Consider the following 26,613-nt stretch of genomic DNA (forward strand, 5'->3'; position numbering starts at 1 on the left):
CGCAGGGCTTAAAATAATAATAAATCGCATAATTCTTTCTTTTGGAAAACATTGAAAATGAGATAGACCCCAACACCACTCAAGGGTTAATGTAAAAAGATTGGCAGTGTCAGTTTACATGAATAGCACTAACTGCACAGCATGGCTATCTACATTACCTGCGCCTGGTAAATCACGTGACTATAGATCAACAAAACAGCCATTTTTGCTGTGATTTCTTACCTACTGTAACTTCCATACTTTCCATGAACAGAACTAAGTCAAGTCAAGTCAAGTCAAATTTATTTATATAGCGCCTTTCACAACAGATGTTGTCACAAAGCAGCTTTACAGAGAATCCGGGTCCACGCCCCCAGTCAGCAAGCCTTGGCGACAGTGGCAAGGAAAAACTGCCTAAACAGGAGGACGAAACCTCGAGAGGAACCTGACTCAAAAGGGGAACCCGTCCTCCTCTGGTCGACACCGGATAACAGCACAGACACAAAACAGTATAGGTGGATACAGTTTAACACCACTGTGCAGTGCGCCGGCCGCATCTCAGGTCAGACCCTCTTAGGACAGGCAGCCGCTCAGCTCAGGGAGAGAGGGGGGGAGGGGGGATGAGAGGGACATAGTTAGGAAAACAAATTAACCAAAGGCTCGACTAAACAGGTAAGTTTTTAGCCTAGACTTAAAGATGGAAGCTGTGTTTGTTACAAGGACTGTGTATAGCACCAAAGAGGGTTTGTTTTCATACTTCTGCCACTCACAGATATCTAATACTGATCATATTCCTCAATAAATAAATGAGTGTCTAATATTTTTGTCTCATTTGTTTAATTTGGTTCTCTTTATCTATTATTAGGATTTCTGTGAAAAGCTGATGAAGTTAAGGTCAAATTTAGGCAGAAATATAGAAAATTCTAAAGGGTTCACAAACTTTCAAACACCACTGTGAATTCCACCCTGTACTTCTGTCTACAACCACAGTGACCTCCGCCCACATCATGAGCCCCAAAAACGAGTTTTGGCTCCTCTCTGTGGTTCCTTGTGCTCTTAGGGAGGTTCTTTGAGTCTTGGCTCTTCTCAGTGGTTCCCCATGATCTTAGGAAGGTTCTGCTTTTAAGTTTTAGTTCCTCTCAGTGGTTCCTCATGCTCATTAGGAGATTCTCCTTTTGAGTTTTGGTTCCTCTCAGTGGTTCCTCATGCTCTTAAGGAGATTCTCCTTTTGAGTTCTGGTTCCTTTCAGTGGTTCCTCATGCTCTTAAGGAGATTCTCCTTTTGAGTTCTGGTTCCTTTCAGTGGTTCCTCATGCTCTTAAGGAGATTCTCCTTTTGAGTTCTGGTTCCTTTCAGTGGTTCCTCATGCTCTTAAGGAGATTCTCCTTTTGAGTTCTGGTTCCTTTCAGTGGTTCCTCATGCTCTTAAGGAGATTCTCCTTTTGAGTTCTGGTTCCTTTCAGTGGTTCCTCATGCTGTTAAGGAGATTCTCCTTTTGAGTTCTGGTTCCTCTCAGTGGTTCTTCTTGCTGTTAGGGAGTTTCTCTGAGTCTCCTCTCAGTGGTTCCTCATGCTCTTGTGGAGGTTCTCCTTATGAGTCTCGGTTCCTCTCAGTTATTCCTCATGCACTTAAAGAAGTTCTCTGAGTCCTGGTTCTCCTCAGTGATTTCTCCTACCTTGGCTACTGCCTTCACTCTGAGGCATGACTGACGTCTTCCTCGTCTGGCTCATTAATTTCTGTGCCTGAATTTCTGAAAAGCAGTTTTTTACAGTGTCGGTTGTAAAAAAAAACACAATATAAATAAAACCGTTAAATCAGTGCTTTAACACTGTGTGGCAGACAGTAGTGATTAATTATGTCATGTTTTCCACGTAAGTTGTGACTCATTTACACTTCGTGTTGCATTAAAAGATCATAAAGCTGCAGGTAAACAAAACACAGTGCTGTGAGTTAAACCCAGTTTGTTTACTAGAATGAAGTTAAATTAAAGCTGACAGTTTGTTGATGTGTGTAACTAAAATCTGGTGCGTTCGCTTTCTTTCGCAGAGCTTTTTCGATGGTTGGGACGTCACCAAAAAGAAGGACAAGACCAAAGGCAGACATGATACCCTACTGGACCGTGAGTGATACCATTCATATGGCGCAGAATGTGGGTGGGGGGTCAGGGTGGGCTCGGCCAGCTCACTGTTTGAAATTATGTGAGAGAAATGTGAAGGTGTCTGGGGAAGGTACTTAGCCCAAACACCCCACCACCGTTTATTTATAGTAACTTTGCATGGTTATTGACAATCTATGCTACAGAATGTCCATATTTGTAGTGCTGGCTTGTTAGAAAAGATCTGCAGGTTCAAGCAAACCATTCAGCTCCCATCAGAACGCATTTCTGCCTGTTATTTACTTTTTATCAGCTTATAAATTCAAAGTGTATAAAGCTGTGGGAAGCATTAAGGGTTCCCTTCAAAGAAGCCCTAATGATTTCTGTGAAATCTTAAAAATACGTCCTTCATTTTAATTTTCATTTCATCTGTTCATTTTTATCTAATATAATCAGTTGACTCTGAACTCTGCAGGCATTGTAGTAAAGCTCCTATTATGTCAACTTAATGGAACCAATTTTAGGAGGAAAAAAGACATTCTGGAAGTTCTGGATTGTACTGACTATGAATACCAGCCTTTTACAAGCCAAAAAATAGAATGGCCACAGAATATTAATGTGAACAGGTGCTTAATGCTAACATACACTCTCAGAAATAAAGGTAGTAAACTGTCTCTGGGTCAGTTCCCCTCCTGTCACTGGGGTGGAACCCTCAAGGCTCCATCTCAGTGCCTTTAGTCAGGGAACATAACTGAACCATAATCCACTGAAATGATATGTTCTAAGCTGCACTGACTCCACACACCCCGTCTCGTCTCCAGGCTTTTATTTTACTGTTCTGTTTAAAACATTCGGTTATGAAAAGGTACAAATACGAACTTTTCACCTGGAAAAACTATTTAAGGTTCACAATCAGACCTTAAAACCACTGTTGGAGCTTTGAGGGAACATTTACACTGTTTGTACCTTGATGAAGGAAAAGTGTTCCTGAACAGAACCTTTATTTCTAACTGTGTAGATACTAGAGTCCCATAGGGATGGTAGCAGACATTAACGTTATCTCAGAGGTGTTTAAAGCCAGAACTGAAGACCTGGCTCTAATAGTCATGGTCAACCAGTGATATAAGGAATTACCCATCCACTTTGTTCAGATTGGCTTTTTTTATTATTTTTTTATTTTTTTAATTTTCACAGCAGTGCTCATAGATAGTTGTTGTTTCATTTCATTATAGTCAGCAAAGTCTTGTTCTTGTGTTTGTTCAGTAGACAATGTTTAATAATGTTTAAGTATTTTTGTCTGAGAATGAGCTTTTGGTTCCCAAACTACGAATTAGAAGGGTCATAGCTCGAGAAGTCTGATGCTTCTGTGTAGTGACTCTCAGTAACGAGGTTTTTGCACAAATTTGCATCAAATGTTTTTATGTGCATTAAATATAAAATCATTATTAAAGTATTTTTATCACAGCATGCAGATTAGACATAATTTATTGTATTCCAGTGGCTTTCAAGGACAAACAATGGAACAAAACCTGAAGCTGATAAAGCTGATATACTGAATTTGTATCTGTACTTGAAAATACATGACATTATTCATGTTTAATTAATAGGTAATGTTTAATTAATGACTTTTTACAATAAGACTACTCTTATAAAGGGTTTATGAATGGTTTAAAATTTGTTTAACAATGTTTATTAATTATATCACAAACAAAAGTAATTAATACGCAGTTATAACACATAAGCAAAAGTGCACCAGTGACCTGTTGCTGGTCAAGTAGTGAGTCCACATTCATCTACACTGTAAAAGCTCAGATCTTGCTGGTTACTGATCTCCATAAGTCAGCATCAGACCTGTCTGCTTCATCACACACTGCAAAAAATGGTGTCTTGTCAAGCGAAATTATTTTAAATCTGGTTGATGTATCTAATATTTCTTATTTTGAGATGGTTGTGTGCTTTTTATAAGATTATCTAGCTTATTACCAGGATTTTTTTACTAGTTTTAGATTGTTTTATGAAATAAAACAATTCAAGCTCATTTCTTACAACAAGCAAAATTATCTGCCAACATAGTGAGATAATTTAACTTCATAAAATGACCTAAAACAAGTAAAAATCCTGGTAATAATAGTAAAAATCCTGGTAATAAGCTAGATAATAAAATAAGTAAACAAATACAAGTGAAAAGTGTGTAGAAGTAAGTTAAATAATCTTAAATTAAGCTTACAACAATCTCAACAGGAGAAATATTAGATTTTTATGACTGTATTTAAGATCATTTTACTAAGATAGCATTTTTGCAGTGCATATTCATATTCATCAGATATAATAAGTCACTGCTGCCCTTTAAGATTTTGTCCTAAAGTGGTATTCTCTTTTTAATGTTGACTCACAAGTAATTAGATATTCCATATTCATGTAGACAGTCTTTGGATTGCTGCCTCCCAGTTGGTCCTCTCAAGTTTTGAGACCAAATTCGCAGCCCTGCCTTCACACACAGCCTAGAGAAACACAGTACTCTTCACACAGTCTGTGAACTGTTGAGAGAGTTTAAAGCCTTTAAAGCACTTTTCAGTGTTTCCTTTCTTACGTCTGAGTTAATGGATAACATGTTAAAAGCTTTGATGGGCTTTATGGAGAACAGGCTCGGTTGCTAAACTTTACTGAGCTAATTTTAACACTGCCAGACAAAGCAATGTCACTTAGCAACTACTTCAGACGAACGTAATGAAGATATCTTACATAATACAGCCGTAACCGTGCAGAATTAACATTCCAGCTCCTGAAGCCCTGCAGTTAGCAGACATTGTCTGAAATTTGTGTTTTTACGTTCTACCTGTTGTGTTCTAATCATCTAGATGACCGTCATCGGGTCAAGCTGCACTCTCTCCTGGCCGATCCCAACTCCGACTACGTCAACGCCAACTACATTGACGTAAGTTCCACTTTCTTCTCGGTTCTACAAGCTCTTCCTTTTCACTTCTGGCCAGCACGCTTGCCTCTCGGTGTTCAGTGAGGGAGGATGGAGGAAATCTAAGTGAAGGAGTATGTGTGAAAGGGTGAGTGATGTTTCCTCACCGCTCTGAGATGATTGCCCCTGGGGGATTTCATGCTTCGGTGCTGCTCCATGTCTGAGTGAAGGGGTCTCAAAATGGGCTTTGTGATTCCACCGTGTCTCCAACGAGGGCAGATCCTCTAAGCCTGGACACAGCACTATATGCCTCGTATGGAGCGCTGTCATATCTGCCAGTCTCCCAGCAGGCTTCGTTAGGCCTGATCCTCGACACGACTTCACCATTCGTCTGTCTCCTAGAAGACAATCCCCATTACGGGCTCCTGTCGTGGCCCATTCTGGCCACTTTGTGAGTGATCCCAGCAGTTAGGCAGATAAAGAGGTGTAGAACAAGGGATTATGTCTCAACTACCACCTCTTCTTTCTAAGAGCTGATGTTTTATTTGTAGGGCTGGCTCAAATAATTTGATTTACTTGTGTATTTGTTTACGTTTTTGTTTCTCTATCTTTGAAGTTTTGTCGTTATTTGGACTCACAAAAAATAAGGCCTGAAATAAATTTCATCAGCTACATGGAAAAGCTACTAAAAAGCTGGTTTAGTTGAATGCATTATAAACTCACGTTGGTGAAACACCTAATTTAATGGAGTGCTTGACGCCCAGATCTGGAGCTGCTAGGCTAACGATGCTAACAAACACTGGAAGTCAATAGTCACCCAAACCGTTTCCACAAATACATCCCAGCGTCTTTATATATTTGATTCAAAGCTTCGTAAACACGTTGAAAAAACAATTAAAAGTAAAATGGGGCAGAGCCTTATTTAAACCTGGCCCTTATCTGAAGTACACCACCAGTTTTTGTTGTATGAGGACTTGCGGGGGGGGGTTTGGGGTGAGTCCAGTAATCAACTGACGCATTTCTTCATTCATTGTTGTGACACATTTCTGTATGTTCAGGTTCAAACACATGCATTTGAATCTCATTGTGCAGAAAATGTGGTCCTCAAATTTATAATCGAACATTGTATTGATTTTATGAGTGCATTCGTTTAGACTCTCTGCCTGCGTTACCCCTAATCTGAATTCTCTGCTTTGTCGTTATTGTCGTCTTGTGCATTTTTATAGTTTGTAGTGAGTCATTCTGTGTTCTAAACCAAACTGACTTGTCTGCTCAACCTGAGCTGGTTGATAGAAGTTTTGAGGATGTATTTAAGGAAGGAGTTTGGGTGACTATTGGCTTCTAGTGTTTGTCAGCAATGTTAGCCTCGTAGCTCCGGTTCTAAGTTAAAGAAGCAAAACTTTGGCACCAAACGTACTGAGCTGATTGATCATATTTGGGGGAAGCAGAAAATGGTGTAAATTTGATTTTTCACCTAACCATTCTATTAAATTATTGGACAGAAGGAAATTGCTCAGTGCAAAATATACAGTAAGAGGTTTGAATACCAATAAAACATAACCAATTTGATGAATCAGCTCAGACATGTAAGTACAGTGGTCATTATCTGAGTAACGCTTAGTAAGCTGCATGATTTCGTTCGCACTATCATCGCCATACACTTTTAATTATGAAATGTAAATATTACTGTTATTAAGAATATTCAAAGCATATAAAATGTTCAGGCCAGTTCTATATATTTGCTATTACTGATGAAATGTTGAAAGATGTATGAGAGATCAGATCTTTTTGAACACGAATCTCAACCTCAGATTACTTGGGGGCCACTGGTCAGGTGGTCTTCTCCAAGAGGGAGGCTGGTTGAAAATATGTGGGGGGGGTGAAGTATCCCCTTTGATTTTTAAATGCATAAAGTTTTTAATCTAATATTTACATTGTAAAGAATGAAAACATGGAAAAACATGTTATATATGAAATGACAAGAGTGAAATGTTGGCAAAGTGAGCAGTTAAATTTGCTGGATTTGTTTTGTTCCATTCATTTCTTGGTTCTGACATGAATGAATCCACATAGGCAGGTTTAACTAACTATCGCTCTAAACTAGAATAATAGCTGAGTTAGCTAAATTACAGTCAGTGTGCAGCGTTCATCCTCTCAGATTTTAATATTTGTGAATATTTAGCTGCGGAAAATTGGCAAAAATTATTCATGGTATTAATTTAAGTAGTTTTAAATCTCTGCTTTACGTGATTTCCCATTACCATGCTATGCAGGTCTCAACTGTATCACTTCTGCTTATTCTTCGTAAGAACTTGTCAAAGTTTTTGGAGGTCAGACTTTTTAGGTTATATCATATCACACTTAACTTGACTGTATCCAAACTTCTGCATGCTCTTCCTTAGAGCTGGTGTTTATTTGCTTTTCTGGCAGAATATCGATTGGGTTTTAGGAGGTCAGAGATTTTAGATGGTATTTCATTTTCTTCCTAAGAACTGATTTATTTTTCTTGCTAATATATAGAGAACCTTGTGGGAGATCGAAGATGGAACCGTGTTGCATCACTATAGCCAAACTGACCTTGTCCACTGCTATCATCTTCTTGCTAAACAAAAGTAACAGTTTGGAGGATTAGTGTGTGTGCTTTTGTTTATTCCTCTCGGTCTCTTGGATTGCACTGGTTATATTAGCATTCATGAAAACCTTGTAGAACTTTTATGGTCAGTGTTATTAGTGTTACTTCTGAGTGGAAGAGCCTGGTGCTCAGAAATTTCTGCTGCAGGTTCTTGTCTGGTTCTTGTCCATATTTCTAAGCTTTTGTAAGGAGCTGATATGTGCAATAAGAAAAAGACATTCATACTTACTTAAGGTTTGAAAAATAAATTAAAAGATAAGCAGAACATACCTGTCATTATACAGTAGGTCATCAGGATCAAACAGGACACCTCTGCTAGCAGTTGAGCCAAGACTTAAAGGAGACAGAGTAAACAAAGCTGCCAGTCAAATAGCCACACCCACTCACCCAGCCTTCAAACTGAGCCTGTCAGTCAAATAGCCACACCCACTCGCCCAGCCTTCGTAATGAGCCCCTCACTCAAACAGCCACACCCACTCACACCGCCTTCATACTGATCCCGTCAGTCAAATAGCCACACCCACTCGCCCAGCCTTCATACTGAGCCCCCCACTCAAACACCCACACCCACTCACCCAGCCTTCATACTGAGCCCCCCACTCAAACGCCCACACCCACTCAACCAGCCTTCATACTAAGCCCCCCACTCAAACACCCACACCCACTCAACCAGCCTTCATATTGAGCCCGTCAGTAAAACACCCACACCCACTCACCCAGCCTTCATACTGAGCTCATCAGTCAAACACCCACACCCACTCACCCAGCCTTCATACTGAGACCCCCACTCAAACACCCACACCCACTCACCCAGCCTTCATACTGAGACCCCCACTCAAACTCCCACACCCACTCACCCAGCCTTCATACTGAGCTCATCAGTCAAACACCCACACCCACTCACCCAGCCTTCATACTGAGACCCCCACTCAAACACCCACACCCACTCACCCAGCCTTCATACTGAGACCCCCACTCAAACACCCACACCCACTCACCCAGCCTTCATACTGAGACCCCCACTCAAACTCCCACACCCACTCACCCAGCCTTCATACTGAGCTCATCAGTCAAACACCCACACCCACTCACCCAGCCTTCATACTGAGACCCCCACTCAAACACCCACACCCACTCACCCAGCCTTCATACTGAGACCCCCACTCAAACACCCACACCCACTCACCCAGCCATCATATTGAGCCCGTCAGTAAAACACCCACACCCACTCAACCAGCCTTCATACTGAGCCCCCCACTCAAACACCCACACCCACTCACCCAGCCTTCATACTGAGACCCCCACTCAAACACCCACACCCACTCACCCAGCCTTCATACTGAGCCTCCCACTCAAACAGCCACACCCACTCACCCAGCCTTCATACTGAGCTCATCAGTCAAACACCCACACCCACTCACCCAGCCTTCATACTGAGCCCCCCACTCAAACACCCACACCCACTCAACCAGCCTTCATACTGAGCCCCCCACTCAAACACCCACACCCACTCACCCAGCCTTCATACTGAGCCCCCCACTCAAACACCCACACCCACTCACCCAGCCTTCATACTGAGACCCCCACTCAAACACCCACACCCACTCACCCAGCCTTCATACTGAGACCCCCACTCAAACACCCACACCCACTCACCCAGCCTTCATACTGAGACCCCCACTCAAACACCCACACCCACTCACCCAGCCTTCATACTGAGCTCATCAGTCAAACACCCACACCCACTCACCCAGCCTTCATACTGAGCCTCCCACTCAAACACCCACACCCACTCACCCAGCCTTCATACTGAGCTCATCAGTAAAACACCCACACCCACTCACCCAGCCTTCATACTGAGCTCATCAGTCAAACACCCACACCCACTCACCCAGCCTTCATACTGAGCCCCCCACTCAAACACCCACACCCACTCAACCAGCCATCATATTGAGCCCGTCAGTAAAACACCCACACCCACTCACCCAGCCTTCATACTGAGCCCCCCAGTCAAACACCCACACCCACTCACCCAGCCTTCATACTGAGACCCCCACTCAAACACCCACACCCACTCACCCAGCCTTCATACTGAGCCCCCCACTCAAACACCCACACCCACTCACCCAGCCTTCATACGGAGACCCCCACTCAAACACCCACACCCACTCACCCAGCCTTCATACTGAGCCCCCCCACTCAAACACCCACACCCACTCACCCAGCCTTCATACGGAGACCCCCACTCAAACACCCACACCCACTCACCCAGCCTTCATACTGAGCCCCCCACTCAAACACCCACACCCACTCACCCAGCCTTCATACTGAGCTCATCAGTAAAACACCCACACCCACACCCACTCACCCAGCCTTCATACTGAGCTCATCAGTCAAACACCCACACCCACTCACCCAGCCTTCATACTGAGCCCCCCACTCAAACACCCACACCCACTCAACCAGCCATCATATTGAGCCCGTCAGTAAAACACCCACACCCACTCACCCAGCCTTCATACTGAGCCCCCCAGTCAAACACCCACACCCACTCACCCAGCCTTCATACTGAGACCCCCACTCAAACACCCACACCCACTCACCCAGCCTTCATACTGAGCCCCCCCACTCAAACACCCACACCCACTCACCCAGCCTTCATACGGAGACCCCCACTCAAACACCCACACCCACTCACCCAGCCTTCATACTGAGCCTCCCATTCAAACAGCCACACCCACTCACCCAGCCTTCATACTGAGCTCATCAGTCAAACACCCACACCCACTCACCCAGCCTTCATACTAAGCCCCCCACTCAAACACCCACACCCACTCAACCAGCCATCATATTGAGCCCGTCAGTAAAACACCCACACCCACTCACCCAGCCTTCATACTGAGACCCCCACTCAAACACCCACACCCACTCACCCAGCCTTCATACTGAGCCCCCCACTCAAACACCCACACCCACTCACCCAGCCTTCATACGGAGACCCCCACTCAAACACCCACACCCACTCACCCAGCCTTCATACTGAGCCTCCCACTCAAACAGCCACACCCACTCACCCAGCCTTCATACTGAGCTCATCAGTCAAACACCCACACCCACTCACCCAGCCTTCATACTGAGACCCCCACTCAAACACCCACACCCACTCACCCAGCCTTCATACTGAGCTCATCAGTAAAACACCCACACCCACTCACCCAGCCTTCATACTGAGCTCATCAGTCAAACACCCACACCCACTCACCCAGCCTTCATACTGAGCCCCCCACTCAAACACCCACACCCACTCAACCAGCCATCATATTGAGCCCGTCAGTAAAACACCCACACCCACTCACCCAGCCTTCACACTGAGCCCCCCAGTCAAACACCCACACCCACTCACCCAGCCTTCATACTGAGACCCCCACTCAAACACCCACACCCACTCACCCAGCCTTCATACTGAGCCCCCCACTCAAACACCCACACCCACTCACCCAGCCTTCATACTGAGACCCCCACTCAAACACCCACACCCACTCACCCAGCCATCATATTGAGCCCGTCAGTAAAACACCCACACCCACTCACCCAGCCTTCATACTGAGCCACCCACTCAAACACCCACACCCACACACCCAGCCTTCATACTGAGACCCCCACTCAAACACCCACACCCACTCACCCAGCCTTCATACTGAGCTCATCAGTCAAACACCCACACCCACTCACCCAGCCTTCATACTGAGCTCATCAGTCAAACACCCACACCCACTCACCCAGCCTTCATACGGAGACCCCCACTCAAACACCCACACCCACTCACCCAGCCTTCATACTGAGCCCCCCACTCAAACACCCACACCCACTCACCCAGCCTTCATACTGAGCCTCCCACTCAAACAGCCACTCCCACTCACCCAGCCTTCATACTGAGCCTCCCACTCAAACAGCCACTCCCACTCACCCAGCCTTCATACTGAGCTCATCAGTCAAACACCCACACCCACACACCCAGCCTTCATACTAAGCCCCCCACTCAAACACCCACACCCACTCACCCAGCCATCATATTGAGCCCGTCAGTAAAACACCCACACCCACTCACCCAGCCTTCATACTGAGCCCCCCACTCAAACACCCACACCCACTCACCCAGCCTTCATACTGAGACCCCCACTCAAACACCCACACCCACTCACCCAGCCTTCATACTGAGCCCCCCACTCAAACACCCACACCCACTCACCCAGCCTTCATACTGAGACCCCCACTCAAACACCCACACCCACTCACCCAGCCTTCATACTGAGACCCCCACTCAAACACCCACACCCACTCACCCAGCCTTCATACTGAGCCTCCCACTCAAACAGCCACTCCCACTCACCCAGCCTTCATACTGAGCTCATCAGTCAAACACCCACACCCACTCACCCAGCCTTCATACTAAGCCCCCCACTCAAACACCCACACCCACTCACCCAGCCATCATATTGAGCCCGTCAGTAAAACACCCACACCCACTCACCCAGCCTTCATACTGAGCCCCCCACTCAAATAGCCACACCCACTCACCCAGCCTTCATATTCACCCCCAACTCAAACACCCACACCCACTCACCCAGCCTTCATACTGAGCCCCCCACTCAAACACCCACACCCACTCACCCAGCCTTCATACTGAGACCCCCACTCAAACACCCACACCCACTCACCCAGCCTTCATACTGAGACCCCCACTCAAACACCCACACCCACTCACCCAGCCTTCATACTGAGCTCATCAGTAAAACACCCACACCCACTCACCCAGCCTTCATATTCACCCCTCACTCAAACAGCCACACCCACTCACACCGCCTTCATACTGATCCCGTCAGTCAAATAGCCACACCCACTTGCACAGCCTTCATACTGAGCCCCTCACTCAAACAGCCACTCCCACTCACCCAGCCTTCATACTGAGCTCATCAGTCAAACACCCACACCCACTCACCCAGCCTTCATACTAAGCCCCCCACTCAAACACCCACACCCACTCAACCAGCCATCATATTGAGCCCGTCAGTAAAACACCCACACCCACTCACCCAGCCTTCATACTGAGCCCCCCACTCAAACACCCACACCCACTCACCCAGCCTTCATACGGAGACCCCCACTCAAACACCCACACCCACTCACCCAGCCTTCATACTGAGCTCATCAGTCAAACACCCACACCCACTCACCCAGCCTTCATACTGAGCCCCCCACTCAAATAGCCACACCCACTCACCCAGCCTTCATATTCACCCCCCACTCAAATAGCCACACCCACTCACCCAGCCTTCATATTGAGACCCCCACTCAAACACCCACACCCACTCACCCAGCCTTCATACTGAGCCCCCGATCAAGTAGCCACACCCACTCACCCAGCCTTCATACTGAGCCCCCAATCAAGTAGCCACACCCACTCACCCAGCCTTCAAGTTTCACCATCGCAGCTACTGTTTCTTGAGAGACAAGACAATGTTAAACAGTGATGTGATGTCTAATTTTCCGTGGTAAGCCATGATCACACAGAGTAAAACATTCACTTGAATGGAAAAGGCTGTGGGGACGTCAGAAAGCATTTGGTTCATGTAGGTGAACTTTAACCCCTTGGAAACCTTGAAAGTATGAGCCAATAGAAAATGAGATGGTGAGCTAATGTCATAATGTCACTCGGGGAAAAAAAACAAACAATCTAGTTACCTTACTAACCTTAGCTGTTCACTAAACAATACATTTCCCCCAAAGTGACCCCACATGAGGACCACCCCTGATCTCTGCTCCACCCTGCCAAAGAAAATAGCAGTGCAACAGTCTGGTGTGACCACGGCTTTAGTGACCTATTCAGTGGACTCTTCTTCATTGATGTTAACGGGCTTTCCGTGGGCAAACTGGAGCGTATTCTGTCCTCACTCGTGTAATTCGGGTATTTAGCTGAGCTAACAGGCTCCTAATATTCAAGATAGGCTTTAAGTTCAAGACAGTAAAGAATGTGTTAATTGAATATCTATAATGAGCTTCAGATGTCTAGATGTAGATTGAATTGTGTTTAATCTAGAGAGCTGCTATAAAATGTAAATATTATCCACTGTTAACTTGGTGCTAATATAACATCCACCCCAATGCAAATGAGCTTTATCCTTGTGGTGGCAACTGGATAAACAAAAGCTACTTAAGCGAAATGAAAGGTTCCTGGATTAAACATTGCTGTGTAATGTCATGCTTGGCTGGAACACGCTCAGGATTTAGTGACTGTGTCTCTGAGCGCAAACAAGCTTAAAAAGTCAAACATGTCCGGTCTCTCTCCTGCACTCAGTAAGTGACCTTTTCTTCAAAGAGGCGTAAATGGCAGTAAAACACGTCATGCAAACTGAATTAAGGTGCTATTTGTTTTGTGCTCTTCTTAGCTGTCTTTCAGAGAGCACAGGGAAGCATATTGCTTTGAAAAATGAATAAAATATGTCTCTTTTGATTCTTTCTGACTCACACATCCAGAAGAAGGGCCGATGCTAACTGGAGGATGTGTTTTGTGGGATCTGTAGCTACTTTTCACACTTTGTGTGATTGCGGTCTCTCCTGCAGGTGGTCTGCTCTGAGTCCCTAATTTTTCAAGACCTTCTTACCTACTTCTTCTTCTCTAATGACTGTAATTAGCCTCTTTATCTTCTCTCTCTCTCTCTCCTTCTTCCTTCCACTCTCTTTTTTCCCCCTCCTTTAATTTGGGACCTCTTAGATTCGGATAAACAGGGAAGTAAGTACTCTTCTCTTTTTTCTCTCACCTGTCCCCCTGTTGTTCGTGCTGTTTTCGCTCGATGTGTCACAGTAAAGCAGTCTGTGTTTTTCATCTGTTGTCTTCCTTTGCTATGTGGCCTCTTTCACGCTTGCCCTGATTTTCCTCACGTCAGCTTAATCATCTTCTACAACACTCCCAAAACTAACCTCACACATAAAAATCAGTGCACCTCATTATGCAACTCAAAAAAAAAATACAGGTCATCTGAGTTTTTGCCCACTATTAGGCCTGGACGATAGGGGCGATACCAGATATCAGCGATGATTGACAAGTAACCCGACGACGATGTCACAAAAGTGATAATTATTGTTGGGAAATAGAACTGATCAAGTAAATTTAATTTCAAGAGCTTGCTAAATAATATTAAATAATATGTACATGTAATACTTTATCCCCTTTTACTGTTAGTACAATGGATTATTATGGTTTATTAATAAGCGGCTTGGCTATGGGTGAGCATCTTTGGCAAGTCTTTCCAGCAGGGGGAGCTATTAACATGCAATCACTTTTATGTGCATCATTTAAAGGGAAGAAACAGCCATGAACCCACAGCGGGAGCTCACAGAATGCATGCTTGCAGTTTTCAAAACATGTTGATTTACTCAGCATAATTTTCTTAAATTGGCTTGACAAGCTTTTGTTTGCAACTTAGCAGCCACTTAGGATACCATAGCAATGGTTCAGCAACACCTTAGTACCCACCTGGGATACTGTAACATACCTAGCTTCACCTTAGCAACTACTTGGGTAATATAGCAGCAGACTATGACAATGGCTATACATAGAACCATAAACACTCAAAGAACCATTTTCATGCTTAAATGGTGCTTCAGATTGATGGAGAATGTGTTGTATATGGTTCTATAAAGCACCAAAAAGGTTTCTTCTATTGTTACAAGCTTGAGATCATAACAGCTATATAGAACCATTTTGCTGCCATATAGAACCATTTTCAAAAGGTTTCTACATAGAACCATATAAAACACATTTTCCATCAATCTGAAGAACGATTTCATCCTGCAGAGAACCATTTAAAAGGGGTCTTTGAGTGTTCAAGGGGTCTTTGAGTGTTCTTTGTTCTAAATAAAACTATTGTCTTGCTAAAGAACCCTTGAAGAACCATATTTTTAGGAGCATCCTAGATTGTGCTCACATGAGTCTGTGCCGCTCACACACTACTTGATTAGCTCTCCCAGCTGTCGACTCAGACTGACCCAAAATCTGCAGACTAGAGCCGACCAGCACAGACTCATGTCTGACCTACCCTACAGGATAATCAGGCCGATTTGGATGATGTTCCTGGATTATCCTGTACTGTGGGGCATCTGTAACCCAATCTTTACTCCCAGTGCAGTCGGGCCGTCCCGATTATGTGTCGTTAATATTAAACATCTTCAGTATTTCCGACTCAGTATCCTATGCAGAAAGCACACACCACCAGCGTAGCAGTAGCCTCATTGCCATCTGCCATGTTTGTTTAGATCTAAAGTCACGTTAGTTTGCGAGAAATCCTGCGATGTAGCAGTTCATAAGAAACTCCTGCAAGGTTTTTAGAATTGGAACCATCGGTTGGGACGTGGGCTTGATCTGAAGGTGTGTGGTGTTTCATTCAGGGCAGATCATGTGTTGTGGGGACTTTGATGACTAACAACAATCAAGGACAGAAACACTGGTAAAAAAAATGTCTTTAAAAAAAAGTCTCACATTTTTTCAATATTGGTTAGGATTTTTAACCCTCTGTGGTCTGACGGGATTCCCTTAGACCACAGAGGGTTAAATCCTCCTCTAAAGGCTCTTCATATAACATGATCCTCATATGTTTCATATCTAAATGCTCCGTTATCTTCATCACTACTTTCCAAAACCGCTTCAGCAGCTTCAGCAGCTGTAAACTCTCTGCACGCCGCTTCACATGAGTCTCCGATGTGGACTGAATGAAGAGTGAAGGGTTTCCGGCGTGATGGTCAGTGCTTAGTGATTTCCTGAGTGTCCATTGGTCAGTTTCACACAGAATGTAGATGGACACACCAATCCACCAGTTCCACACGGTGAGAGGCAGATGACGTGTATCTCAGCCCCTCTTCATAGGCTCATAACTCCGGATGTGAGTCTCGTATGATCTCGAGATAAGATGGAATGGAAAGGGCGACTCTACAGATTCAGGAAGTGTTTGAACTGGATTTCTGTGCTGGATCATCACAAAGATACAGGCGAGAATCCTGTATTGTGAGTCAGGCATCAACCAGAGAGTCAGAGCTAAAACGGAGGTAAAAGTCATGTAGTGTAACCCCGGCTTAAATGGATTATATGAAAGAGCACTCTGCAGTTCAGAGTCGAGGCTGAACTTTGGAGCCTTGTTGCCGTGTAGGTTGGTCATCCAGCTCTTGCGTGGGTTTTTGTACTAAGCTTCACTGTATCAGCAGAGTGGGAGGTTGACCAGCTTTACACTACATTTCCCAGAGAGAGTCCTCTTCTCCTGCTAGCCTTTACTTTCTTCCTTTGTTCCCTCAAAGCGGTCTTGGTCATGGTCACACCTGCTGCCCAACGTTTCCCACACATCTATAGGACTATATTTCCCAGTTTTCAAAGTCCTCTTTAAACTCAAAACATTTGAGCAGAACTTTCATGCAGCTCGAGCGTTTGGCGAGTCTGACTTAATCACATCAGAGAAGGACCTCCGCTTGAATTAAACAGGTTAGAATAACAGCACAGTGTGGCAGATCAACCTTAATTCTCCATTAAGCCTGACACGGAATCAAGATTATTGTGCAAAATTGATGTTGGTAATTAAGTTGAAATTGCAAAACAAATTGTTAATGTACTGCCTCTGGGGATTTTAAATTGGAGAGCTGGTTGATAATTAGTCCCCAGGTTTCCACTTCGGCAGAAATGATCAATGTTAAAATGCGACTGTGTGCTCAGTGGGTAATTTCAGGTCAAATTACCGGCGCTGACACTCACACTCAACGTCATTTCAGTTTTGCACATGTTGCTTTGTCTAAGCACACAGTCTTCCAGTTGAGTCATTCAGGGCCTGTCCGATACCTGCATTTTGGGACCGATGTGATGCTGCATGTTTTGAGGGCTAACAAATCAGATTAAGTTCTGATACAATTTAATATGGTCAAAAATTGCACTTTACTGACTGATATGATTGTCAAATAAACAGCAGTAAATCACAAGTATTAAATAATATAAATGTTGTTATATGGCCAGCGGAGCTTCCTAGAATTCTTCACTGGTTTCAGTAAATTAGTCTTTATATTTTCTCATTTTTCACCAGTTGTCCTCAATTTTTTTACTTGTACTTATGCTAATATATGCACTCTTAAAAAAGCGGCATCCTAAAAAATCGAGCACCATCGAGGTGTGTATTCTCGTTACTTCTGGCCCCTCAATACTACTCAGAGCATGTTTTTGTTATTATGAGGGAGAATTACACCACTTTTCTGCATAATTAAATGGGACATTGTCTGAGACATTGTTTTACAATAGTTTTGAGAAGATGTTGGACTAAAACATATGTTTTTCATATCCATTCATGGTGGAGGGATACTTGCAGGGTGAGGCAAAATAGCCCAAAGAAAACATATTATTTAATGTTTATCGCTATTTTACCATCATCAAAATTCCATATAAACTCAGAAGACTCATGCAGTTTCACTGGTGAATTAGAATAGTAAAAATAATATCTATGTTTGGATTATAAACATGGTGACTCCTGGTTCCTATCACCACCATTGGTTGTTAAGTTTTTCTAAACTGCACTGTTTCACATCACACGATTGAATTATGCAGAATTTTTTTGATCTGTGAAATATAATTTTTTGAGTTTTGACTTCAAATTTATCACATTTTCTTACATTCGACGTTCATTATAATACACATTATACCACCACTTACTTCTTACTACTTTTTTACCAAGACTTCTTTGATTTAACAAAAGAATTTCATGTGGAGTCCCACAAGGTTCAGTTTTAGGGCCTTTGCTTTTTCTCTGTGTACATGTTACCTCATTAGGTCATTAGGAAATATAATATCAATTTTCATAGCTATGCTGACGACACACAATTATACATTCAGATTCCTTCAAGATGATCAAAACAGCCTGACCAGCTGTGTGTCAGATATTTCTCAGTGGATGTCACAAAAAGTCCTACAACTAAAGCTGCTTTATGAGAATCTCAGCTCTTTATCTTCATATCCCAAACCTGCAGGAGAAGCCTGGGTGTGATCTTAGACTCTGAGCTCTGTTTAATCTGCATGTAAACACAGTCACTAAAGCAGCTTTTTATCATGTGAGGAAATCACTAAAGCACCAACACAGAGAGCTCATATCCCACCGTTTACACACCTCACTGACCACCTGGATCTGTTAGAGAGAGTTTAAAGTTCTGCTGCTGCTCTAAATGACCTTAAAGCTCCTGAACGTCTGTTTATATCTTAGATCTGCAGATTCTGACCTTCTGAACACCTTCAGTAAAACACAGAAAACGTGGAGAGACTCAGTTCAGCTTTTATTAGACAGTCGAGCTCAGAGCTCACCTTTAATAAACATCTGAAAACGCAGCTCTTTAACTCAACTCTACCTTCTGTGTTATATGATTTTAATTAATGCTTATAATTTCTAAGCTTTATCTCCTGTCTGTAAAGCACTTTCAGCTGCCAGCTGCACTGCAAGAAATGGTATCTTGTCAAGTAAAATTATCAAAATACGGTCATTAAATCTAAAATCTTAAATCACTATTTCTCTTGCTGAGATTGTTTTGAGCTTAATTTAAGATTATTCACCTTATTTCTAGGCGTTTTTACTTGTATTAAGTAAAATTATCTCACTATATCGGCAGACAATTTTGCTTTTGCGTTTAAGAAATTTGCTGGAAATCAGCAAAATTACCTGCCAGTGTAATGAAGAATAATGAATTTTACTTGATAAAATGACCTAAAACAAGTAAATGATATCTAGAAATAAGCTAATCTTATAATAAGTGCACAACCATCTCAAAATGGGAAATATTTGATTTATATTGACTAGACACTATTTTTTTTGCAATGTGTGAAAAGTCCTCTATAAATATTAATAGATATTATTAACACCAATAAATATGGGCCTATGTTATTGGCGACCAGTATCGGTCAGGTCCTTTAGTCATCATATAACCTGCATGCCACTCCATGCCTGCCTGCTGCCCCGTACGAAGTGCGAGATTGTGCTCGTTGGCTCAGGGGAAGTGTGCTGTTAACAGCGTGGGCTCAGGGGAACGGAGGTCATAGAGCTGTTGCATCATCCATCTCTCACCTCGCTGTGTGGTGTTCTCAGATGGAAATGGGAGGATTCGGATTGGAAGGCGAGACTGTGCATGTGTATGTGTGTGGGGGGGTTGCAGGGTGTGCGTGGGGGGTAAGGGGGTCATCGTTCACAAGAGTAATGGAGCAACATCGTCACGGACAGGCTGGGGAATTTTTCTCCTCCGCTGCCTCCCACGCTTCCTCTCCCTCTGTGTGTGGAACGAGAGAGCGGGGCGTGTAAGTGAACTGCCTGCAACAGCACTTAGCCCACATTTCACACTCAGTTATGTACAGTTATATAACACTTCACTCAGATCCGGCCTTTTCTCCCTTCAGCTGCTCAGTATTCTGTGTGTAGACGGAAGGGCGGCCCGATATATCGCTCGTTAGTCGTTATCCCGAATTAACCAGTTGTGGTACTGATGCTGCAGATGGTTACAATATGCAAATGAGCTCTCTAACCAGTAATTATATCTTTATGTGTTAGATGAGCATCATGCAATCACAAATTCATGTAGTCCAACAAACATTTACGCAGTTTATTTAAGGAGCATATACTGGACGCCTGTTAAAGTCTAGTTTTATGTTGAGTGAAGCCCAGATTAGACTGGTAAATTCACTAAACATAAGTATTATTCACTGTAAAAATAGTAAAAAGATCTTAAATCTAATCAGTAAAATCTAATATTTCTCATTTTGTGATTGTGTACTGTAAAATATTGTAATTTCCTGTAAAAAAAGATATATATATATATATATATATATATATATATATATATATATATATATATATATATATATATATATACTTATTGTAGTAACAAACATTAAAATTCTATTCAACTCAAATAAACACTTGGAATAAAATGTTGGTTCATTCAAATTATTTATTTAAGTTGAATTAAACTAGTTTACTTACTTTTCACCACCTGTATTTTTAGGTTGAACTGACAAACCATTTTTACAGTGTAGCAACAAAATTCTAAGATTATTTAACTCATTTTTAGACATTTTACTTGTCTTATTTCACGGGTGGATAAGTTGACTTGTTTCAAGCATTATTTCTTAAAAAATAGTCAAAATTATCCACATAACCCCTCAAAACAAATACAATTATCTACCAATGGATTTCACTTTCACTAGATAAAATCACCTAAAACTATTAAAAATGTATAAAAATAGCTTAATAATTTTACAACAACTTTATAATGAAAAATATTAGATATCTAGACTATTATATTTGCAACGATTTTTTTGCGATGCTGGCTGCTGGTTGCATTACTTTGGCAGTAACTTACTGTAGCATACTAACAGTAAATAACAGTAAAATAGCAGCTGTTTCACTGTAACTCCACACTCACCTGCAACACAAGATTACTATGAGGTACACTTACAGTAGTAAGCTGTAATTAGAATACAGTAATCTTCTGTATTTCTACAAGAACAACTGTAAACATAATGCAACTAATTAGCCAGTAATTTACTGTAACACATGGGGAAAAAAAGACTTCTAAAATCTGAATAAAAACTGATTTCATATCAATGAACAATACAAATACTGTCACTACCTTTCAGCATTTAAAAAATAAAAGTTTTTAAAAGTATTTAAACCACCAAAACTCATCAGAATAAAAACACCTAAAACGTTTAATGACAATTTAAATGCACCTTTAGCTCTCAGTCGTTGTCATATGACGTAGTGCCATGCGGTATGGCCCACCGTCAGTATTACCTCACAGTAATTTGCTGTGTTATTTCAGAAAATATGACCTTTATTTGTACATAATTAGTGGTCTGTTATGTAAAAATCGCATGTTTTATTTTAATAAGGCACACTAAACTCTGTTAAGGCCTTGTTATGCAAATTACTGAGCATGAAGTAAACATCTAATTCTTACTACTGCGTCATCAGCAGCACTTTATTACTGTACGTCCTACAGTACAGTAGTACAGAGTTTTAGTCATCACTAATTAGAAGCAAAGAACCACCGGTTTTAGTAAGTCAGCTTTAAATTCTTCCATTTAAAAATTGGCTCTTAGAGTGGATTCTAACCAAGCCTGTATGTGTTTGGCTGCAAAAAAGCCACAAAAGGATTGTTTACTTTAGAATATGGGATATAAATTGACTCAATTAATCAATGTTAATTAAGTAAAATGAATGCAGTTATTAGATTTCCACGTCAATGTGAAATGTAAATAATTTGGGTTTTGCTGAACAAAGAATGAGACCTTAACGAACTCCCTATTTGTGTTCCGTAAAAAAGGGGTTCCAAAGTGAATTAGGTTTATTTTAAGGTTAAATAATGTTGAGTTCTGACTTCAGAGTCACGCTGGATCTGATGTTTTTACCTTTTAGAGTATGTAAGGGAGAGCAGTGTGCAGTCTTACACACTTAAAAATGTTTAAGATTGAAGATTTAGCCAAAGGCAAAGTGGGTGGAAATGTAAGATGGGGCTCTTCATGTCAGGCTGGGGAGCTGGTGGCTTGAAAAGTCTGGTTTAAATGATGTAATTCAAAAGTAGAGATGTATCAAAGGATGTATGATTAGTGTAAAGAGGCAGAGTCAAACACAGTCACTCTCATTTTTCACTAAAAAGAACAATATCAACTATCAAATTTAGATCAGTTCACTTACACAAAATAAAGAACTCAAAATAACTAAGTTATTTAATAAGTTCTAAAATAAGTTATAAAATAAGTTATAAAATAAGTTATAAAATAAGGTATAAATAAGTTCTCTGAGAGTTTACTTCAGAGGTCTTAAAGGGGAACTCCATCAGATTTTCTAAACCTTCTGCACAGTTTAATGATTAAGATATGAAAGAAATTCATTCTGAGCAGTTTGATGTGAAGTGCTTCATTTGAGAGTGCTTACTTCACAGTGGTGGTGATAGGAACCAGACGTCCACCTCTAAAAGCTCCCTCACAGAAAGTTCCTACATGAAATGGTTATGAATATGTTTCCTAGTGACGAAGACAATGTCTTACGATAGTTTTGTGATTAGGTTTTGGCTTAAAATGTATTTTGTTGAATCTATTATGGTGGAGGGATACATGCAGGGCGTTCAAAGGCAAAATAGTCCCCTTAAAAACATATTATTTCAGATTTTCCACTATTTTCCATCATCAACATTCCATATAGACTCAGAAGACTCGTGTAGGTTCACTGGTGGTTCTGGATAGTAAATAAAATGCACTGCCTTGCGAGAGATACTTTTGGGGTATTTCATTTTCTCAGCTCCAGTAGCGTTTTAGTTGTAACAACCTGTTAAACTAACCCTCCCGTGTGGAGGCTGTACTTCAGCCTGTCTGGCTCTCACTTTGAGCTGTTTATCTGCTTCTAAACGCTGATATATTACACTCACCAGGAGGAGATTAAAGTAATATAGGAGTGAATTCTGTACAGCTCACTGATCACAAACACTCAGGATGGAAAATGTACTTTTATGGTACAGAAACAGTCTTCAGGGTGAATCTGGAGAAACATCTGTCTGAAAACTGGCTGATGATGTTGTGGGATTTTGAGAAGATTACTGCATTATTTTACTGTAACCTGTTTAACTACATAAAAACTCAGTTACATTGTGCTCCATATTTGTGCTCTGTGCTCCCCTCATTTAAGTAAGATGCTTCACTTTAGATGCGATTATCACAGAGGCAGGATTCACTTTTTGCTCCTCAGTTAAAGTAGAGCTGAGCGTGCTGCTCTCTGGTGACCCAGTGTTTAAGAAAAAGGGGGATGTTGGGTGCTATCTTCTTGTCAGTGCAGGGAAAAGGACACAAAGAAAACAGCAATTTCAGGAGTTTGCTGCGGAGCCTACAAAGACGCTTTTACCTCGGGGTTTCAGGTTCTGTATTTTAAAACATTTTAGTTAGCTATTATGACAAAAATCAGCAACACTTACTGACACCGCATCAATTCTGTGCTCCATTCTAAAGAAAACGTACCAAGTCCAAGTTGTTCACAGTGGTGGTGATAGGAACCAGACGTCCACCTCTAAAAGCTCCCTCACAGTAAAACATCTCAGGAAATGGTTATGAATTCACTGCCTGATGTCTGAAACACTGGCTGTGTTCGCAAAGATTTTCACCAATCCGATTGAAATTATTCTGATTACAGATGAAGACTGAGGTGTTTATTCTCACTCTACTCAACAATCTGATGAAAATCTCTGTTTACATTCACACTTCAAGTCATCAGATCCAAAATTACATGCATGCGTAGAGAACCACTTAGAGTAAACGTTACCATGACAACCAGCATCACGTGAGTCCAGTCAGAGTGAGATGAGCAGCAGTGAGCAGCGCTTGTGTTTTTAATCACTTTAAAATGATGTCAGACTCAGGAAAACGTCCTTCACATGTCCTTATCAAAGATGGACGAGAGGAAGACGTCGTGTTCTGAGACACATAAGATGGACGTCCGTCCCACCGCCGTCTTTTAAAGATCAGAGCATAAACTTCGTCTCCTCTGCAGACCAGTTTCTGCTCCGCCATGTTGAACGGTATAAACATTCACTATGACACGACGAACATGATCAGAACGTACTTAAACTTTCCGATAGGGAATGTAATCAGATACAGGCGTTTACACGGATATTATTCTTCTATTTAACAGATTATTTACAGGATTACCCACCTCGATCAGTCAGATAGGAACTGTATTCTGAATGGCCTCAAATGGACTAGTCTATTCCGACTGAGGTGTTTACATGGACTTATTCTATTCTGATTGAGCTATTAGTCTGATTATTAATGGATTATCAGGCTGCATGTAAAGTGGCTACCGTTTAACGATAGTTTTGAGAAGATTTTGGCCTTTAAAATCCATTCGTGGTGGAGGGATACATAATATGCAGGGCGTTGTGAGGCAAAAAGTCCCCAAAGAAAACATTCCTTTATTTTCCCATCATCTACATTCCATATAAGCTCAGAAGACTCGTGTAGGTTCACTGGTGGTTCTGGATAGTAAATAAAATGTCTATATTTGTGTTGTAGTCATGGCGACCCCTGGTTCCTATCACCACCACTGTAAAGACATCTGAACCATTTCACACCAAACCACTCTGAATCACTCTGTTTACGTCTCACACACTGAGCTATGCATGAATTATGAAAAATGGGTGGAATTCCACTTCAAGGGCTGCTTGATGTCATTTCACCTCTGATAGTGTTATGACACACTATCACAGTATAGTGTATGACCTGTATGAATGTTTATACAGGTTTGTGTCAGCTTATGTACTGTAGTTGTGTGTTCTTATGAATGCCGCTCTTCAGTAAAGTATCTGTGGATCTGTGTCTGAATATAACACCTCTCCCCCTCTCGCCCCCCCCCCCTTTCTCTCTCCATCTGCTTATCTGTTTATCTCAGGGTTATCAGCGTTCTAATCATTTCATCGCGACTCAAGGTAAGCACCTAGCTTATACTCTGTGAATAGTGTGAATAGTGTGAAAGGAGGGGGGTGGTGGAGGGTGGTGGAAGGTGGTGGGGGGTGTTGGGGGGGCTGGTGTGGGCGTCGGTGGATTCTGTTTGTGTCTCTGAGCAGCTCCAGTCTGGAGGGTCTGAATTATTCATGAGCAAATACTGTTATTGGTGTTTGATGAACTCATCCCAGCGGATGTACCACCAGGAGAGGACTACCCACTTCCACTGCATCTCTCTCGCTCGCTATCTCCCTTGCTCTCTGTCTCTCTCTCTCTCTCTCTCTCTCTCTCTCTCTCTCTCTCTCTCTCTCTTTCCCCTTCTCTCTCCATGCTCTCTGTCTCTCTTTCTTCTCTCTCTTTCCCTCTCTCTCTTTCTCTGTTTCTCTCTCTCACTCGTTCGCGCTCTCTATTGCACTCTTTCACTAGCTGCTCTCTCTCTCTTTCTGTATATGTATATATGGATGTACCACCAGGAGAGGGCTACCCACTGCTACTGTATCTCTCTCTCTCTCTCTCTCCCTCTATGCCTCTCTCTTTCCTCTCATTCTCTCTCTCTCTCTGTCTCTCTCACTCGCTTACTCTCTCTCTCTTGCCCTCTCTCGCTCTCTATATGTATATATGGATGTACCACCAGGAGGGGTCTACCCACTCCTACTGCATCTCTCTCTCTCTCTCTTTCTTCTATTTCCCTCTCTCTCCTCCTGCTCTCTCTGTGTCTCTTACTCTCTTATTTCTCTCTCTTTTTTTACCTTGAACTCTCACTCTTTCTGTCTCTCTTTCTTCCTCTCTCCCTCTCATTTTGTTTTCCCCTCTGTCTCCCTCCTCTCCCCTCTTCTCCCTCTCTGTCTCTCTCTATGTCGCTCTTTCACCTTGCTTTCTCTTTCTTCTCTCTTTACCCTCTCTCCCTTCATCCTCCTTTCTCTCACTCTCTGTTTTTTTCTCTCTCTTATTTACTCTGTCTGTCTCTCATTCGTGCTGATCCTTCTGTCTGTCTGCTGTTTGTTCCTGTGTTGATCTCTGTGCTGATCTCTGTGCTGATCTCAGTGCTGATCTCTGTGCTGATCTCTGTGCTGATCTCAGTGCTGATCTCTGTGCTGATCTCAGTGCTGATCTCTGTGCTGATCTCTGTGCTGATCTCTGTGCTGATCTCTGTGCTGATCTCTGTGTGATCCTGTCTCTGTGTTTAATGCAGCTGCTGCCGTTCTGCTGCGTCTCTCGTCTCCTTTCTCGACTCCACTGCAGTTTCTCCTCTGTGTGAATCTATAACTCTACAGACTCGCACTGCCTTATTCTCTCTCCCTCTCCTTCTCTTTCTCTCTCTCTCTCTCTCTTTCTCTGTTTCTCTCTTGCTTGTTTCTTCTTCCCTGTTTTCTTTCTTTCACTTTCTGTCTTTGACTTTCTCTCGCCTTCCCCACTCTTTTTCATTCTTTCTCTCTCAATTCCTCTTCTC

The 26,613-nt window shown here is 42.5% G+C and overlaps 1 protein-coding gene across 1 annotated transcript in view; it reads left to right on the forward strand.

Moving 5' to 3' along the window:
* Positions 1-26,613, forward strand: part of ptprua (protein tyrosine phosphatase receptor type Ua) — a 425,958-nt gene that overhangs the window by 347,345 nt on the left and 52,000 nt on the right. The window contains exons 18-21 of the mRNA XM_036562583.1: positions 2,024-2,096; positions 4,931-5,007; positions 14,388-14,405; positions 25,111-25,147. Coding sequence (XP_036418476.1) covers positions 2,024-2,096; positions 4,931-5,007; positions 14,388-14,405; positions 25,111-25,147 — 205 coding nt within the window. The remainder of the gene's footprint in view (positions 1-2,023; positions 2,097-4,930; positions 5,008-14,387; positions 14,406-25,110; positions 25,148-26,613) is intronic.

Source organism: Colossoma macropomum, unplaced genomic scaffold (genome assembly GCF_904425465.1).
Source record: "Colossoma macropomum unplaced genomic scaffold, Colossoma_macropomum, whole genome shotgun sequence".
Classification (NCBI taxonomy): domain Eukaryota; kingdom Metazoa; phylum Chordata; class Actinopteri; order Characiformes; family Serrasalmidae; genus Colossoma; species Colossoma macropomum.